This window comes from Pituophis catenifer, unplaced genomic scaffold (genome assembly GCF_029215685.1).
Source record: "Pituophis catenifer annectens isolate HBS135680 unplaced genomic scaffold, rPitCat1.0.hap2 SCAF_3, whole genome shotgun sequence".
In the NCBI taxonomy this organism is placed as follows: domain Eukaryota; kingdom Metazoa; phylum Chordata; class Lepidosauria; order Squamata; family Colubridae; genus Pituophis; species Pituophis catenifer.
The window spans coordinates 123,331,025-123,349,049 of record NW_027256883.1 but is presented as its reverse complement, the minus strand read 5'-3'; the positions used below and the strand labels follow the sequence as shown (position 1 = coordinate 123,349,049).

General features: G+C 34.4%; 1 protein-coding gene across 1 annotated transcript in view; it reads right to left on the bottom strand.

The window, feature by feature from the left end:
* Positions 1 to 604: 604 nt before the first annotated feature.
* Positions 605 to 18,025, bottom strand: part of NEK7 (NIMA related kinase 7) — a 69,241-nt gene continuing 51,820 nt past the window's right edge. The window contains exons 9-10 of the mRNA XM_070940979.1: positions 14,005 to 14,118; positions 605 to 4,882 (exon numbers count right to left, since the gene is read on the bottom strand). Of these exons, the coding sequence (XP_070797080.1) occupies positions 4,772 to 4,882; positions 14,005 to 14,118 (225 nt within the window). The 3' untranslated portion in view covers positions 605 to 4,771. The remainder of the gene's footprint in view (positions 4,883 to 14,004; positions 14,119 to 18,025) is intronic.

Here is an 18,025-nt window from a genome sequence, read left to right as displayed (position 1 = left end):
GTAATCAATTAAAAATATATTGATGTAGTTTACAATGCTGAATGATTACAGCACAAACAGGAATACAAATCCATAGACTAGTATAATGTACAGAGGATATGTAAATGACAGCATGCATGTACTGTATATGATGCACGAGGCAGCTTTGCTTTCCTGTTCCACTATATGTATTTTTCAGTGTACAGAACTGCATGCAAAAATTATTTTCTTGTGCTAGAGAAATGTAGCATTAATATTTAGTAACTCTTATGATTATGGAAACAGAAACTTAAAACATGCAAGGGGTTGGTATATTACATTTTGGTTAAGAGTGAACCTTAGGAGAACACAACCTATTCTCTAAAAACTGCAAATAAAAATGCTTAATTTTCACATCTTCACCACATCAACATCAGCATTCTAATAAATAGGCAGATTCAACAGAAAATAAATTTAGATGGGTTTATTTTACCATATATTTTATCTGTGTTCTTTATATTAAGATATTGTACAACATAAAATTCTGAACACTGAGTACAATCATTGTGCAAGAGCATATTTAGAAATCAAACACAACACAAATATTCATAAAGCCAGAAATATTACAATATTACTGAATATAAAACTATGCATATTATGTTCGGTTTTGTTTAGTATATAGAATACATTTATTTCAAAGAAGCAAACAGCTTGGTTAAAATAAACACAGCAAATGTATTAACAGTACCCATATATGGAATCTAAAAATATATGTATTTTCTTATAGTGCAGAAGAAAAATTAAGGCATTTGTTACTTAGCAATTGCTAAGTATGTAAAACAGTTTAGCGTGGACAGAGTTGGGCTACCCGATTTCTGCTGTAAAAATCAACATTACTAGACAATACAGAAAAATGCTCTTTGCTGCCTTCTGGTAATTTCCAGATATATGCAACCCAGATGCAGTAATGCAATGATGAAGAAAACTTGAGTACGTTATTCTTCTGGATCTTGCTAGAGAGCCCTGTTGGTCTTGAACTAGAACTTGTTCTGCCAAGAATGAAGGTTCAGAGGCAGAAATGGCCCAGTTGCCATCCTCCTACCTTATGCTGTCAGGAACTTGAGTTCTTTTTGGCCTCTTATGCAACTTTCCATTATTTCGGCGAGATCGAACAGGTGGTTGCCAACACATACCTCTGCTAGTCAAATCAAAATATTAAGAAATCTATTTTATATTCCAAAGCATCATTAATAGTTCAAGAGACTACAATTTAATGGCTGCAGCATTGCTCTAGCATTGTTTGATGGGTCCTTCCCTTAGCAAAGTATTATGATCCAAAGACGGCTTTGGAAGCTGCTACACTGCTGGACTTGAATATCTAGTCTACAGAGATTTGCCTCCCCACATTCCCTAATATGGCCACTAAGCATGCTTACTGTGGACAATAAACATGTCCTTACTGTAGTCCCACGTTTGGAGATAACTCTTCTCGGTATATCAATGTTCTGGATGGAACATCACTATTTACTGCATTAATGGTATTTCTGTGTCAATGCACAGTGACTTGATTCTTGTGAAAGGGATGGTACCAGAGAGGAGAAAAATTATTTTGATCATGATTTAAAGATAATTTAAGGATTATCTTGATGTTGGTTTTGCTAGTATATAGTGGGATTGGAGCAAGCTTGCACTTTTTAACAAGGCTTAAAATCCACTATATCTGATGCTAACAGCAGATACAGTATATGAAACCTGTACCTTTTTCATACATGTAATTAATTTACATACTCAGTCCACATATTTTTATCAATATCAGATAGTTTTACAAATATGTCTTTGGTTTACATTGGAATTAATGTCATGATTATTCCCAACATTTGTTAGAAACAACTGTCCAAAGTATTTTGTGTAAGGTAGTCATGCACGTGTGTGTACACATACACACCCACACACAATTAGTGATACATACTTGGAGTGAATTCAGTAAACCTTTTTTTCAAATATGCATGCCAGAAGGCCACATGAAGATTATGCTATTTTAAATGCTACAGCTTCTTTTCTTCAATGGGGAAAAAAATTCTGAAATATTTTTGCATAGGAAAGCATGAATGTTGTGATGGGAACAAGGGACTAGGATATTATTTTATTCAATGTTTTAACAAATGTTATGTTAGTTTTATCCCTAGCAAAAAAAAAAAAAGAGGAAAGAATCTTACTGACATTAGCATTTTTCATTTTCTTTGAATTTTCCTGCGAAGTCAAACATGCGCTAAGGGAAAAGGCAAAATTTCAAGTTTCTCCCTCATGGCTTCTATGACTAGATGTTGTACTAAAGTTTTAACTATACTCCAAACATTACTGGACATAGAATTTAAAATCACATTAACATAAGCTGATGCAACAAAAAGCATGTGTTTCATACCTGTCCAATTAGTGGCAATCAGACCTCATTATTCCCACTAATCTTGTATTAAAAAAATCCTGATTAAAAAAATCAGTTATCTAGCTAGAATGGAACAGCAAGAGTAGAGAAATGGACAGTGCTGCTACACCTTTAAGAGACAACTAGGCATGAATCTAATTTTTTTTCTTAGATCATTGCAAAGGGGGACAGACCAGGGCTGGCTGTAATCATGAAATGACACATAAGTTTTATAGTCATATATGTGATTGAAATAAATGATGAATCGGTACTAATCTGTTAATATTAATATTTACAAAGAAAGAGTGATTACCTCTTTCTTGATTTACCTCTTTTGATTACCTCTTTCTTATGATATTATGGATTTCAACTTTATATGTTCCTTTAATTTCAAAATGTCTGCAGTGTGATAGGTGCAGATTTTGAGAACTGTGGTGTAATGTCTGGGGGACACGATCTTAGGGAAGCCTTGTTTATGAACTTCAGCATGTTAAACAATCAGACCTTTATCTACATAATTTCTTAAAGTTATAAATTAATATTCTTCCCTTTCATGATAGAATGCTAGTTATTACTTTATTGATCTATTTCATTTCAGGTCATTCTAAAGGCTAACAAAAGCTTCACCAATTCAAAACTTTTTTTTTTTTTAGTTTCCAGCCAATTATTATTGTCTTTTAAATTAATAAAGGATTTTCAAAGCAGATACCTTCACTGTAATTGATAATTCATATCAAACCCTGCCCAGCAGTGGATTACCTATTGCCATGAATCTTAACCACAGTCATAATTTAACCTTGTAATTAGGCTCTAATTACATGAACAAACATACACAATGGCCTCCATTCAGCATTATGAATCACAGCATATGGAGACATTATTCTATGTAAACAATTTGAAGGATCTTCCAAATGACAGTCATTTATTTTAAGTGTCCCTCATATTTCAAATACCTTGGGATGATTTTCCCACACATAACTACTTCTGTAACGTCTGTAATATTTTCTATAGTCATCTAAGCATCAGAGTGCCAAAGTAGTAGTAATGAGGACAGCTTTATATTATTTCAGCAGTGTCTGGATGTTGTTATGAAGAAACTACATTGCACAGCTCGGGAAGTGGCCTTGGTTCATCCTTCTTCAAAGTTCTTCAAAGCAAATTTCCTTTAAATCCAATCTCTTAGGTTCTTGGAGTCATCTATGCCAATGCAATTAACATACATAACTATCCAGCCCAAAGTTAAGTACTCTACTAGTCCTCTAATTTTTTTGCGTTTAGCAATGTAATACTGAAAAACTAATTTATAACTGGAGCTTACCCTTAGTAGCCACAGATTTGGAGAATGATGACACTACAGCTACAAGCTTGAACCTTAAGGCAGTGGAACAAGCTGGCTTGGAAGTCGTTAAATGTTCCTTTCTATTTAAGCCATGGGTGTCAAAACTCGATCGTGTCATGTGATGTATCACGATGCATCACAAGGTTTTTTGCCTTTGTGGAGCCAGGGTGAGTATGGCCTGCACATGACAAATCCGAGCTGCAGGCCGCCAGTTTTGATACCTCTGATTTAAGCCATCTGTTAGGGAGATAGCAGAGACAACCTGCGGTACAAATGAAGCAGGGAACTGGACCAGGTGATCCTCAACATCCCTTCGAACCTGATGACTGATTCTAATTCCTAGACATTGTAAAAATTCTCTCCGTTCTTGAAATCAAAATTAGGGATTGGGGTTATAATACAGTACAAGACTAGATAACAAACAATTTGACCAGATTTCTTCTCCATTGTTTCCCCAGTGTGGGCCAATATGCCAAAAAAAAACCAGTTGAAAAAGTCACATTTTCACATTCAAAAACTGCCTTAAAGCTCAATGTCGAATAAATACATATTTTTTAACAAGCAAAACTATACATTGGTTTTTTTTATAATATTTTTTTAAATTCCTGGGAGAGGGGTAGAAAGAAAACCAGCAATAAATTTACTAATGAATAATAAATTCAGTAATTATGCTTTCATCATATTCATGTCCATTTTGCTTGTAGGAAATAAACAGTTATCTTCCTAAGAAAACCTGCAACTCAGACATGTTAGATAAAAGTTAAAACTATATAAAAATGTTTCTCCTTTATTCAATAATTGTATAGTATATAAATGAAGTGCAATTACTCTTAAGTTATAACAACAATTTACCAATGTTTAAAACTATCTCATACTTTAAAATTTAAAAATATACGTAGCCTTTACTTATAAATTATGTAACAAAGGTGTTAATATAACCTTGATACATAAATAAATTTAAAGCAATAGACAATAAAAAAAAATTGCGGAGAAAGCATCTCAGTGCTTAAATGTTCACAACTTGTTTTGGTTCCTCCCACGGGGCAAATCTTTTAGCTGGTAGCTGTGTGGGCGTGCATGCGTTTTGCTATGTCATAAACATAGGTTATATCTGGTCGTTTCTCTGGATCTGGGTTGATGCAGATGTTAACTAGTTGTCGGAGCTAGAAAAAAAGGGGGGAAAAACAGCATAGAATTAAAAAGAAAAGAAAAATACTCCTGCAGGCAAAATTATGAGAATCCTTTCTACTACAAGTTCAGTGCAAGTTATAAATGCTGGAAAAGAAAAAAAAAAGAAAAAAGAAAGCAAGGCTATGCTTTCTTATAAAAACAGTATTGTTTAAATCACTGTATTTTCTTTTATATAATTCTCTACATAGTCACAGTAGTATCAGCAATAGTTTTGCAGGACTCCAGCCTGTATTTAATAGTACAAATCTCCTATTATATATCTGAGTACAAGATTTGTACAAGGGCCACACTAGATAGCAGGGTGCTTAATGATGTTTCCATGATGGATTTTTCACTAATCTTAAAATTGCTCAAAACTATCATGGAAACATAAACTGAATTCTCTTTTCAGTGACTTTGCAGAGAGCTGAGGAATGCCTACATGGAATGGAAATATTGTCATGGCTTCTGAGAATTGCTAAGCAAAAAGGAAAGACAGCTATGATTTAGATGAACATCATAAAATGAGTACTTTAGGCTAAAAATCTATTTATCCAAAACCACCGAAATAACACAAACACTGTTAGCTCTTTGGTCTAATCTGTGATGATAGTACCTAATCTTGAGTTTTATTTTAGATATACAAAATATTTCCACAAAATAGACTCTTTTCCCACCTTTTCTGTTTTCAGTATAATAAAGCAGCAAGGAAAGTTTGTAACTCGTGATTAGAAAACATATTCAGTAAATTTAAAAAAAACTTTAAAAGAGAACTTTAAAACAAATTATATAGAACTAGGAGCATTCATTCTTCTAATTGTTCATCTGCTAGGATTTCCAGGCTACCGCAGTCCTAGACCATAAGAGGGTTACAATATATTGAGGTAAGTAAAACATTTATATTTTAAACTAATAATAAAACAATCTCCTTCAGCAGCATCAATAAATCATCAAATAACCCAGAAGCATTTAATAATATTCTTGAATATCAATAGAAGACAGTGATCCTAATTTTAGACTGATTTCAGAGCAAGGAAGCTATTCGCTTCGGGGACCCACCCTGTATCTTCTGGAGAGTAAACACAAAGACAGTAGTATACCAGCCCAGTCAGTCCATACTTGGAACAGACCGGATGTAGCAATAGCACTTAGACTTATATACCACTTCACAGTGCTTTACAACCCTTTCTAAGAGGTTTACAAAGTCAGCATCTTGCCCCCAACAATCTGGGTCCTTATTTTACCAACCTCAGAAGAATGGAAGGCTGAGCCAATCTTGAGCCTGGTGAGACCCGAACTACCAAACAGCCGGTGATCAGCAGAAGTAGCCTGCAGTACTGCACTCTAGCCACAGTGCCACCACAGGTCATTTACCTAGACCCAAGACAGTTTACAAACAATAACCAGCGTCATCATTTCATATGCTGCCCAATTCCCTTGACTTGTACCTGGAAACAAATTGCAACCAATGTATTTCCAGCATCAAATTATCCAGACTTAAAGGCTCTTACCCATTAGCACACAGACAGCTGCACTGTGCAGCTGCAGCTTTTGAGTGGCTTTCAAGTACCACCCTATGTAGATTGAATTACAGTAGTTCCAAGCATGAAAAGTGACAAGGGCATGAACAACTGTTGCCAGTGCGTCAAGAACAAACATGCATAGCATAACACCATTCCTATTAAATGGGTCCACGAAGTTCTTAGCAGTAACTCTTCAAGCACTGCAAAGATAGGATATGATTCTGAAAGTCTAACATGCCTAACACAAATCTCTGCTTTTCGCTTACTTCTCAAAATCAAGCAAGCAAAGAGAACAACTTATTGCTTAGGTTGTTACAGAATAATGTGAGTCCCTTAATTAGTTCAGCTAGCTCCAGAAAGCCAGTTATGCTTTCTGCATTTCCATAGGACTTTGCTTAAAGAAACAGGATATATACTGTGGACCGCCTCAAGCAGCCATATCAAAGAAGAATGTGAATGTTGCAAGAGAGAAAATATACAATTGAAGTATATGTTATTAAATCTTCACTAATGAAAATACTGTTTGTCAGTAATATCTCCTATAGTAAAGTACAGTAAAGTTTGTAGTCAAACTTTCAGCTAAAATTGAAGGGAAGGATCGTGTATACAGACATGTATTCTTAATACTGTATTCTGATCAAAATATTACCTGTTCTGATTAAAAGAAGAGAGAGAAGAGAAATGACATAATATAATTTTGTTTCTATTCGGAATATTGATTCTGGGATTGAAAACAAAAGGTTGATTGGGTTCTTTAAAATTGGAGTAGAATGAGGCAGATATCATGCATTTTAACAGCTATGATTTGGAAGAAGGGCCTGTAGATTTGATTTAAATATTTCTAAGTAGTATCTCTGAAAACCTTGTCAGCATATGAGCATTTCCACTGTACTCTGTGAACGTCACTATGACCTTGATAAGAAGACATATTGACTTCAGTGGTGAAATTCAATTTTTTTTACTACCAGTTCTGTGGGCATGGCTTGGTGGGTGCGACTTGGTAGGCGTGACAGAGGAAGGATACTGCAAAATCTCCATTCCCACCCCACTCCAGGAGAAGGATACTGCAAAATCCCCATTCCCTCCCCACTCCTGGGGGAAGGATATTGCAAAAATCTCCATTCCCACCCCACTCTGGGGCCAGCCAGAGGCGGTATTTGCCAGTTCTCTGAACTACTCAAAATTTCCGCTACCGGTTTTCCAGAACCTGTCAGAACCTGCTGGATTTCACCCGATTGACTTCTATAAGAAGACCATGACTTCTTGCCCAATAGTCCAGTAGCACGATGAACAAGCCTACACTGTTCTAAGAACTGCCAAGAAGCTATTCTATTAACATGGAGCTAATGGCAACATCTGTATCTGGCTGGCTTCAAAAATGGTAATTTGAATTGGGCGGAGTTAGAGAAGTCTGGGCTTATTTCCCTTAACTTGTTCTGTGAACTTTGCTCAGTGATAGTATTTTGCCTGAAGCTGAACCTGTTGGTGGGACAACTTTCTTTTTGACATTAACAGGTTTGTCAGTTTCCAAGAGACAGAGAAGGGGAGACAGTGAGAAAATGTCCCCAAGATCACAAAGGAGGACTAAAGTACCCCGGCTATGACACCAGCCAACAAGATATGGAAAGTCTCCAGTTAAAATACCAAATAAAAGAAACAAACATGCATGCTCATTCTGGTGAGGATGCAGGGGTGTACTCAATGTATTACTCACTATAAAATAGTGATTAAAGTGAAATGAAAGGGTTTAGTAGAAGCACTGTCAAGTGACAGATATGGGAAAACCCACATATACTGGGAAAGTTGGCAGGAGCCTCTCAGAAAGGGTGAAGAGTTTGGAATTTCAGCCCTGTGCACAGAAGCAGTAAAATATATCTGAGTTCTGTCATTTTCTTTTACTGAATGTTAAATTTTTAATAAAAATCCTAAGGTTATACATTTTTTACTTTTCCAAAAAAATCTCAATTGAACTTTTCTAATTCCCATATGGCTTCATTGCCCTTTGCTGTGGAATTTGTTTGAAACTTTTAGTGAGTACTGTTAGGAAGTAGGATTTCTGGCTTGACACATGCAAGAAAGAAGCATAATTTGTTAGTGATACCTTGATTTAACTAGTCTGAATCTCACAGAGATGGCTTGGGAGTCTTTATAAAAAGAAATTAGCATAATTCTGAACTGATGCCATACTGATGCTACTGCTTTGTCAAAATCAGATTTTATTTTTTGCTATAGTTTCAATGGCATCCAGAGGCGGTATGAAAGTACTTAAAAATATATCTCTGATTATACAAATGGAATTTAAAACTTGAAAATACTATCAATAGATTTGGACAGATTTACATATAAGGAGCCTTATTGAAATGGAGCAATTGAAGTGAAATCATATTTTTAAAGTGAATGTTTTGCAACAGATATTTTATAACATACTTTATATTAGATTTTAAGAAATTTAACACACTGTTTTGGAAGCTTATTTTAGAAAATATCTCTCTCATTTCTTACTTTATTTGAACAAGTATTTTGCCTCCACAATTTCTATTCCAAAATCTATTTAAAAATACTGTAGGGACTACATATACTCATTTATGAGAGCCAAGAAAACTGCAGGGTATTATAGTCTAGGCAGCCAGCAGTGTTAAACACTGACTCAAAGGCACCAACCCACCAACTTAAATCTCCCATTTTCTTACTGTTAAAATTAATTTAAATATTAATATTTTAACTGCACAATATTACAAGATTCATTATCTAAATATTTTAGTTAATAAAAAGAAACATCTTGTAATATTGTGCAATTAAAGTATTAATATTTAAATTAATTTAAATATTAATTAATTTATAAAAATATGTATCATTTTATGATCTCAATTTTTCCTTTCAGTTTGCATACAATAAATAAAAGAGAAAGGAATTGTAAATAAAACTGTCAATATCATATAAACATCAATTTGTGAAATGTATTTAAAGACTGAATATACTTGCAGTCAAAATATAAAAATGCCCTAAGAAGAAATGGAGGATGGATTTGTAGTAAGTATTAAATACCTTGGAGAAACTTATTTGTATATTTATATATGTTCACATTAAGTATATTCCAATTTGATTCATATTTCATAGGGTATAATATTTTGTTTTGAAAATTGAGCACTCTAGTTCATTCAGCCACAATGCTGAAGAGGGCCACTATATTCTATTAAAGGAACTAAAAATAAAAGGGATTGAAAATAATTTTTTTTATTTTCAATTCCACTTATTGACATATGTCCAGACTTTTTGGAGTTGGAAATGATACCAAAAAAGGGCAAGTCTCCAGATTTTATTTTATGGAGCTTTTTGTAAAGAGAAAGCATATTATTCACCTATCATACCATAATTCTTGACCAATGGATCTTAATTGAGGCAAAAACTGGAAGAATGAAAGCACAGACCAAGATTTTTACCTTATGGGGAACTGAGCATTTGCAAGAAGGTCAATACAAAGTTGGAAGAAACATAAATGTTTCCTTTCTATGAACTTCCCTTCCTCTCCCTGAAGATGTACGTTGTGGGCCATTTCCCAAAAGGATCCCTTATATCAAGACCACTTATGTTCCCCCCCCCTCGCACCCACACAGACACACACTCACACACACACCTCTACAACTTGATCTGTCCCAACTTGTTGGATATTTAATTAATTCTAGGTCTAACCTATGCCATATAAATATGGAGAGAAAATAAAAATGATGATCAGTTAGAATTCATGCTTTAACTTCTGCATGTCCATAAAAAGGACGAAGATAATCTAGATTGCAAACACATGCTACAAGAAGACCAGAATAAGGAGCCTTTATGGTAACCGCCTAAGAAGCATAAAGGAAAAATGCAAAGTTTTAGGGAAGCAAACTTATTATTATCTTTTTATTTCTATATCATCATTAATGTAAAAATAAAGAAGGCTCCAAAGACAAGGCTGTCAGATTTTTCTGCTAGTCAAATTCTCATTAATGAGCTGACCTTGAGATCTAGCACATATCCCTATACTAGTCTTTGGATGATATCTATTCATTTGCAGTCAAAGCCAGCCTTAGATAGAATCAGTAAGCTTACTAGAACTATAGAGAGACAAATTGTATAAATAAAATTACTGCCCAGAACACACATTTGTAAAACATTGGTTTGTCAATTTCCCTCCTTCCTCCTCCAATCAAATATTTTTAACAACAAAAAATGAAAAACAACATGCAGTCTTTGAAACCAATACAGTAATTAGGTAGTTTCAGAATACTGAAATCAGACTTCCCTTTTCATCAATTAGAAGCACTCTAACTGTTCAGACATTAAAAGAAAAATAGAAATTAAATGCAGTTGTCAGCCCAAGGTCTAAGGAAGTGATGGAACTATTCACAGAAAGGACTTCAGATAAGGAAAGAAGTAACATTATCACATCATACTGTTGGCATGTGAAATGAGGAGTGTTACATGAGAATAAGAAACAAAAATGGACACCAAAGTTTTATCCAACTAGATCCTCACTTAGGAAGTTTAAATTTAAATGCTGGGAACTAACTTATACAGTGGTTCAAATGCTGAAAATTTTCAAATGGAATAAATCTGCACTGTAACTATCTACCAAAGATGAAAGAACATTAAAACAGATTTTAATTTTAAAAATTATTTTCTTCATCTAAAAGCCTTGTGTCAAAAATAGGCAGAGGTTGATGCAAAAACACATCTTTGTATTATTCCTTTGTTCTGTGATCCTTTAATTCTTCTGTTCAACTGGGGTGAACCTTTCAATCTACAGAAAAGTTTAGCCTACATTTTCTAGAAGTCTTTTGGATGTTGTGGTAGATACAATACTGCTTTTGTCTCTTCTGTAATACAGAGCCTGTGCAAAACATAGAACATTAAAATGTACAGTTAACAGGGATCATAACTATACTCTTTATAAAAAAAACACCCTAGTTTTGTTCTAAGTACAATTTTGGAACAATGAACTGTTCACAGTAATAATACATCTTCTATTACTGAATCTTTCACTTTGTCAGGAAATTATTTCCATACCTGTAATAGATCAGGGCTTTCCTTCTTCCAAATGTTATTGTATAGAAAAAGGATTTTAAAACAAAGGCTGTGAAAATAAAGTCCTTGTTTCTGAATGAGGAGGAAATGCAACATGATATTTTTAAAATCTCCCCCTCTCCTATCTATGTAATAATAATTATTGTTATTATTATTATTTCCCTTTCTGAATACCAAGGCTTCCATCAGGCCTGGACTTTGATATCTGCCCCTTGGCTGAGAATCTATATATCCAACTTCACACTTAGCTGCAGTGAAGTAGCCCTCCAGGCAGGCCGACTTCAACGAACCACTAGTGGTATCATCATTAAAATCCTGCTGAAGGTCACCATGGCAACCGCCTGCTGAGGCTTCACTGCTGCACGCGGCATCTCCTAATCAGCTACCATGTGAAATGCAAATTCAGACAGTCTGAAAATTAGTCAAGAAGAATAGAGGATGAGGATGCAGGTACGTGAAATATTCATGCGCTTCGTGGAAAAAGGAAGACAGCATGAATGACACAACAAAGAACGGCCCCTGACATTCTTGCTATCATTTTGCATTATTGTTCACACCCTACTGTATTTCTAGGCCTCCGGTTCTGAAATTGCCTATATGAAATGCCATATTTATATTCTGCACAATTGTCATAATTAAAAATGGCGACTGGAAAAAAAAACAGTTAATTGGAAAAGCTACATTAAGTCAACGCTGCACACACCAGCAAAGACCATCACATCCACTTCATCGTCTTCCTAGTCATCTTTAAAAACATACACCAAGAATTTCATAGTCAAATTCTCCATGTAATAAAAGTGCAAATATTATACAATGATTTTTAATGAGACCCATACTTCATGGACCACAGTTTTTAATTAATAAATAAAATCTCTAAAAGCAAGGAGATTTGGGAGTTTGGAGTTATATTATTCCCAATTCCATAAAAACAGTTAATTTTTACTGTTTACAAAATATGAGGATTTTATATGCATTTCTACACAGTGTAATTTACTTTTTCTGCTACTTTGCTGTGTCCTAAATTTTAAAAAAATATGTCCATACATGGTAAAGGAATCACACAAACACAAGTCATCTTTATATTAGTTACAAGAGACATTAACATATCCATCCTTAGCAGAAATATTAAGTCTTTCTTTGCTGTGTGTAAAGTACCTAAAGTTTTTAGCCTTTGGGGGCATAACTGTTCCTCGCCAGGGCACTGCATGCTGATGGATAAGATAAGCATATTATCTGTAAATAATATAAGCATTTTTTCCTCTCCTCTGCAGTTACGTATGGATGTACAAATATGTACTGCATTGTCACAGAAAGTAAAAGCATTTCCATTCTCTGCCACTTTTGTCCAAACAACCAAAATTGCTTGAGAAAGAATGGAAAGTATACATCGGTGCCCATTTTGTTGCAGCATGTTGTGGTACTTTTCTATCCACATCTCTGAATGCACACTCAAAACAAAAAACAAAAAACAGAATAGTAAACAAGTTTATGGTGGTTCCTCTCTATGTAAGTTCATGAAGAAATATATCATGTTGGAAATACACCCTGGATTTGGAATACACTTGGTGATATAAAAAGATTTTTTCGTATGTGTGCTTTTTGTGGGTTACAAAAAGCATACATACAGTACAGTGCACACATATTCCAAAGTTGTTATTAGAGTTACATAAGGCATTTCAAAAGGTTGGTTTGCAGAACCTTAAAACAGCCAATATATTTCAAAACAGTCAGTATCTTCCATTGTCTTCCCATGCCTCTGCGTGCACAGCCATACTGCTTTGTTCGTTGTCCCACTGAGACAACCAAGGTAAGTCTTTGAAACAGCCATGCTGAGCTTTTCAGATGACACAGTTGCTTTAATGCTTCAAGGAATTTTTACTTGCAACAATGCACTTAATGGTGTTCATAAAGCACCCCTCTCAAATACTATGCACAGTTATAGTCATTACTTCTGAACAGAGCGTAACTACTTTTTCATCCCATCCATGTAGGCACTTAGATCACAGTAAACTGAGGGAAGAGTTTCATCCTTTCACAATGTTTTCAAAAGGGTAAATAAGAACACCACAGGATATATCATTCAGAAGATATTCTATATCGCTGAAAATCAGAAATTCATGTTGTTCACTGTGGTGTAACCAATCTAAGCAAAGAGGATTTCAGGGTTAACTGCACTCAGTTTAAGCAATTTTCCCCTTATAGCTTGAATTTTAATGCCTTGCAAAGAGTTGCAACTATAAAGAAAGCACAAGTAGAAGATATAAAAAGTACTATGTAGAACATTACAACGGGTCTTTCAAAGCCATGGCCCATTTAAGGTTCACATTTGCAGCCATATTTAAACAGCAGACAATGTTTTTTTTTTTTAAAGAAAGTTCGGCTTCCAGGAAGAAACCAAACTGAAATTAATGAGAGCTGTGCAAGAACAACCCAGCTGTGGAAAACTGCATACCAGATCCCAGGAGAAATAGGATGCTTTTAAAAAGTAAAGCAAGTTCAAACAGCCCACCAAAAAGGAAGTTACTTACTTCTTCTGAGTAGTGGTCTGATGGAAGGGGTGGATAATCACATTGTTCTATCTTTTTACATAAAGAATACAAGTTCATTTTGTCACCATAGAAGGGGCTTTGCAATGCAGCCATCTGTATGGAGTAATAAAAAAGGGTATAATTTTAACTGGTGTGGCAGAGAAGACTCAAATACAGAAGCTTGGCTTTATTTTTAAAAAATACCAGTTTAAATTAGAGGCAAATACTTATTTTCTCTCTATGCTATTGGTTTGAGTCCCTTCTCATATCTGACCTTCAGCATATTGGATTAGATTGTTTCTATAGCATTATACTCAGCTTACATTCCTGTTGCATGATTTAAATTTATTATATACCCAGAACATTACTCATAAGTTTTGACTAATATAATATTTTCTCTATATAAAATCCAAATGTCATTTAGAAACATCTTACCATGAAGTTTTAATCAGGAATCAGACAAGCTCTGGTAAAATTCACCTAGCTCACAAAAGCTCTGATTTTGTTTTTCTCTGATAAATTTTATGTTCCTTATGACACCCCTTGTAGCAAGAACGCTATGATATTCTACATTACAAATTTTCAATCAGCAGGTAGAATTATATTCAAAATCAAAAGATGTTTTCTGCATTGCAGATGTATCAACTGGTATGTACTCAAATATATTTAAAATGTATGTAGTCATCCATTAAGACTTAATTTTCTGCAACTATCAAGAAGCTGAAAGCACCATGAATCTGATAAATAAATTATATATTAAGTACTCTGTTTGGACACCTTACTAAGTTTTTTATGTTATTGAGAAAAGATAACATCTAACTTTAAGGCAGAAGGTAATTTCCTATTTAGAAAGCACTTTGCTGTCAACCAAAGACAAGGAATACAATTCCCTGCAAAAAACTGTGTGTGTTACATCCCTCTGAAATTAAACAAATGCATTGTAAGGTTTGTTTAAATTATATTTCTAGTATTTTTCTTACAAACTATTTAATCTATTGGAGCAGCTCATTTTCCAAACATGATCTGGGTTTTACCCCTAAACTCTATATATTTTAGTATAATTATTTTTAAAATGTTGGAACTATTATCATTAGTGTCTCCACTGCTTATTTTAAATGTTATTGCTTGTCTTTTCAAAAGCAAACAAAAAGTGCAACATACTGCTAAGCTTCAAGAGATTTGTACAGAAATGCTCACATTGCCTCTGAAAGCCTTTAAAACTCTGAACCACAGCAGCATGAGCATTGCTCAGAGTGCAGTGCTGCCCCAAAGCCAGTCACCCTTTTCTATATGTGCTAATAAGTTTGATTTTGGAAGGACAATGTGTACATTCCCCAGACAGGCAAAGCGTGTGTGAAACACGCTAGTCCATGCTGAGCTACTCAGTGAGCTTCAGCAGGGACAGGACAAGCTGAAAATGGCTCTCATCTGTCTTGTGGTCTTTGAGACAGAGTGTTAACTCCTTCACGACCAAAAAAGGGTTCTCATTTTGATAGTGGTGCATACAGAAATAAAGAAAAAAAATGAAGAAAAAAGAACTAATTACGGGTAAATTATTAACAAGATGATCAAAATTGCATACATTAATTGGATATAATAACTGCTGAAAACTAAAGGTTTGAGGCTATCAAGGAAAACAATGATTTCCAATTGTATTATTGCCATAATGTTAAATCTTGAAACCACCTAATTGATGCAGTGTATTTTCATTTCAGTGCAATTTAAATACAAAATTAGAAAGTTTCACCACCCAATCAACATGCATGCACAATTGCAAAATAAACAGATACTCAGCATGGTACAAAGCGGGTTCATTAAAAAAGTAGTTCTGTTTCAATGCTTTAAAAAAGAAAGAGAGAAAAATGAATGGGGGGGGGGATTGGGCAGAAAAAGCTGAATGTCCCCTAAGGAGTTAAAACAGGACTACTATATTTTCATGCATCTCCTGCTTTGACAGATGAAAAATGTCAACTGTCCTGTTTTTATTTTCAAGCTTTTGCACTATTCATCTGGTTCATTAGTGCATCTTGCTGCTGCCCCTGACAGCTGCTCGCCCTCTCCTCCCAGCAGCTGAATTTTTCAGGCTAATTTGATCCTCCACACTGAGACGATCGCTAGAATGATTGACTTGCTCCCTGACCTCCAGGGTCTGACTTTCCTGATTAGTATTCTAGGGGTGTCTGAGGGACGAAAGCCCACTGTCTGTCTTCAGGGCTGGTGGCAATGCTCTCCCCCACCACCTCGCTCGCTCATTCTCTTTCTGGGGGGAGGGGGACTGTAAGCCACCAACCTACGACCCTGTAAGGATGCAATTACTGTGCTGAACAATAAAGGAAATGTGTAATATCTACTTTTTCATGTAAAGGTCCATGTAGTGGAAGCATGGCATGTTGATTTTAATTAGTAAAGTCTATCTTGTTGCATATCAATTAACACAGAGTGCTTAGAGTATTTTGAATTGTTTTTTAAGCATTTCCAGAATATTTGAAAGTCTAATTTTCTGACTGTAAAATTAACCTTCAACAACAACAACAAAGGTAAATAGTTAAGGAAAGAGAGCAATTTTTAACAGCCTTCTCCAATCTGGTGTCTTCCAGATGTGTTGTAACTTCAACTTCTAGAATTCCCAAACTCTGGGCGTTGCATTCTGAACACATCTGGAAGGCAGCAGGTTGAGGAAATGATATCCCATAGAATAGCAGTGAACAGAAAACACACTTAATTTTAGATTCAACTAAAGCCCAACCAAACTGTCAGCTATTAATATTAACATTCAAATAAAACATTAGCTGAAGAATTATTTATTGGGAAGCTATGTAATCTAGGAAAATCTCATGCACATGCAAATATTTTTCTTATTGCCGATTTGAAAAATAATATAAACCAATGGAACTAAAATAACTAACTTAGAAATCCTTAAATGCATTTTATGTTGAATATATTGAGCAAGTCAAGAATAAATTTAAATATTAAATTTGTATCATAATTAAGTTACAATATTCATGCTTTTCAATCCTCCTATTATTGGAGCTATATTGAATAAAATCTTACTGTTCTGTAAACTGCCCTACAATTATTTAATTTTTCTTACAAAACTAAGGGTCCACAAATTCCTGTTTTTTACAGAAACAATGGTTGAATGGATTTTGAGTAAGTGAAAACTGAGGGAGTGAAATAAAATTATACCACTTATAGTGTAACATAACATTTCTTTATTATTTTGCTGCACAATAGGCCATTAATGTGCCCCAATCCTTAATTTGTTTGCTAAATTTTAAGGAAGGTAGAAAAATTAAATTCTTTAAAACATGATCTTACTATATAACGATAATTATCTGTCAAAAAATTAGGTAACATGGCAACTGTGAGAAAGAAAAGAATAATGTAAATACAAATCCTAGTTACTAATTTCACAAATAGCATAATTATACAAATACCAGTAGCAGTATCACAGAAAATTTTTTTTAAAAAAAAATCCCAGTTTAAGATATAATTGCTAATAAATCTCCAAAAGAATGATCTCATTAAATGTTTATTTCTTTTATAATTCAGTCATCAAGTGGTTGTTGAGGTAAACAATTATATATAGCACTAATCTAGACCAAATAGTGCTTTCTGTATAAATGAGTCTGAGAGAAAATAATAATTTTAGCACTGAATTGTTTTGTTTTGTTTAAAGAAAATTTTGTTATAGTACTCAGAAAATCCTAATATTGTAGGGTTTTTTATCCCCTTTGATAGAGAGCTTTGGTGAATTCTGCTGAGCTGCAGTGAAAGTGGTTTGCCACTTCACCTTGCATCTGTATGACAGAAACTTTTCTAGAGAGCATTTGAGTGAAAGACTGCAAGCCAATGGGTAAAATTTTTAGAACTTGTTATAAACCTCCAGAAGGTTTTGGTAGAATTTGGTTATCTTGCTGATCTCATTATAATTAACATTTTACAAGCTAGAATTACGACTGGTATAAACAAACCAAATGAAGGAATATCTTTTCCTGATATTATTTTTCTATAGATCCTT